The sequence below is a fragment of the Trachemys scripta genome, chromosome 1 (genome assembly GCF_013100865.1).
Source record: "Trachemys scripta elegans isolate TJP31775 chromosome 1, CAS_Tse_1.0, whole genome shotgun sequence".
In the NCBI taxonomy this organism is placed as follows: Eukaryota; Metazoa; Chordata; order Testudines; family Emydidae; genus Trachemys; species Trachemys scripta.
This window is the reverse complement of record NC_048298.1, coordinates 342,421,219-342,423,242: the sequence shown is the minus strand read 5'-3', so window position 1 is coordinate 342,423,242 and position 2,024 is coordinate 342,421,219. Positions and strand designations below refer to the sequence as shown.

The 2,024-nt window shown below is 47.8% G+C and overlaps 1 protein-coding gene across 1 annotated transcript; it reads left to right on the top strand.

Annotated features, from left to right (window-relative positions):
* Positions 1 to 804: 804 nt before the first annotated feature.
* On the top strand, positions 805 to 1,752 carry LOC117872777 (olfactory receptor 52R1-like). Its single transcript, XM_034761547.1, has one exon. It carries the CDS (start codon positions 805 to 807, stop codon positions 1,750 to 1,752), a length of 948 nt encoding a protein of 315 aa, XP_034617438.1.
* Positions 1,753 to 2,024: the final 272 nt, after the last annotated feature.

Sequence of the window (2,024 nt, the reverse complement as noted above, 5' to 3'; positions counted from 1 at the left end):
TACTCTTTTAAAATCTAGCAAAAGCCCAAGTTCCAGATGTATTTTCCTTTTGTTTTTAATAACATTGACCTTTTTTAAGAACAAGATTGGATGTTTGGTGTGCTAAGAGGTTTGTGCATGTTGTTCGATTAGCTGGTAGCCACAGCTAATTTCCTTTGTTTTCTTTCTCAGCTCTTCCCTGGATGGTACCCCTCAGGGAGGAAGTCGCAAGAGCTCCTTCCTGGGATCAAGGTTTTTTTTTTTTTTTTTTTTGCATTTGGGTGGTGGCAGCATTTGCCAAACCAGGGTCAGAGAAAATGTGAAACCTTGGGAGTTTACTACAAGCCTTAAACTTTAAGGCAAGTAATAATTTTTAAAATCCTTGCGGGCCCCACTTCTGCACTCGGAGTGACAGTGTTCGGATTCAGCCTTAACAGGAACAATGATGGATAACCAGTATTCACATTCATGTTTCCTGCTGGTACCGATTAAGGTCTCTCAGACCATGACATGCAGGAATTATTGATGCAAGGAGCCCCATACAATATGGAATTGGCATTAGTAGGGTCGGTTGTTCATAATTCATTTCTCTAAATAATGAAAATGTCATTTTTCAGTGTGTGAAGAGCGACCAATCTGCTTCCCCCATGAGAACAGCTTCCAGTAGTGTATGTAATGTCTCATATTAACACTGTCTCTCCATCCAGGCGTTTGTACAGCGACCATCACCCTAAAGCCTGGGCACATACAGAAAGCCAGCGGAACGTACAGTACATGCACTAGACACCGTTCTGCCTCAGTGTTGAACACCTTCTCCCCTACTCCATGTCAGATTCCAACACAACCGACTTCACCAACCCCTCCACCTTCATCCTGCAGGGCATTCCTGGCCTGGAAGCAGCCCATGTCTGGATCTCCATCCCCTTCTGCACCATGTACACCATAGCCATCTTGGGAAACTTCACCATCCTGTTCACCGTGACGACAGAGCCGAGTCTCCATGGGCCCATGTACTATTTCCTTTGCATGCTGGCCGTCACCGACCTGGTTGTATCTACATCTATTGTGCCCAAAATGCTGAGCATCTTCTGGTTCAATTCTAGAGAGATCAATTTCAGTGCCTGCCTCACCCAGATGTACTTCTTTCACTGCTTCTCATCGATGGAGTCTGGGATCTTTGTGGCCATGGCTTTGGATCGCTACGTGGCCATCTGCCATCCCCTGAGACATTCCACCATCCTGACAAACCCCCTGGTGGCCAAGATCGGCCTTGCCGTAATGCTACGCAGCAGCATGGTTGTACTGCCCTATCCCTTCCTGGTAAGGCAGTGGCCATATTGCAGAACCAATGTCATCCCCCAGCTGTACTGCGCGCACATAGCTGTGGTGAAGCTGGCCTGCGCCGACACCCGCGTCAGTAGTTACTACGGCCTCTTTGTGGTACTCTGTGTGATGGGTCTGGATGCAATTTTTATTGCCCTGTCCTACACCCAGATCCTCAGGGCCATCTTCAGCCTCCCCACAAAGGACGCCCGGATCAAGACTTTTGGGACCTGCATCTCCCACCTTTGTGCCATCTTAGCCTTTTACATCCCAAGTCTCTTCTTCTCCCTCATGTACCGGTTTGGCCAGAATGTGCCCCTGCATTTCCACGTTCTCATTGCCAATGTCTACCTCTTGTTGCCCCCCATGCTAAATCCCATCATCTACGGGGTGAGGACCAAACAGATCCGGGACAGGCTGCTCCGCCTCTTTACTCATAAAGGGACCTAAATTTTTTGTCCTGGTGCTCTGGCTCTCAGACCTCCATGCAGAGCTGGCTAGTGATATGGTGCTGGACAGTCAGAGACACATTAAATCCTTTCCTCTCCAACCTGTGTTGGTGTGGCAAATTATGCACAAGTCATAGAGTTGCAACCTTCCTAATTGCTGGTCAATGCACCTCCTCTTCTGCTGTGGCCCCACCCCTGTTGCTTGCAAGGGAGCCATTTCAGATTTTCCTAGGAATTTCAATTTTTTCAATTTTTTAGGCCTCACCACATATA

Coding starts and splice junctions, on each gene's coding strand:
- LOC117872777 (XM_034761547.1), top strand. CDS start 805: ATGTCAGATTCCAACACAACCGACTTCACCAACCCCTCCACCTTCATC.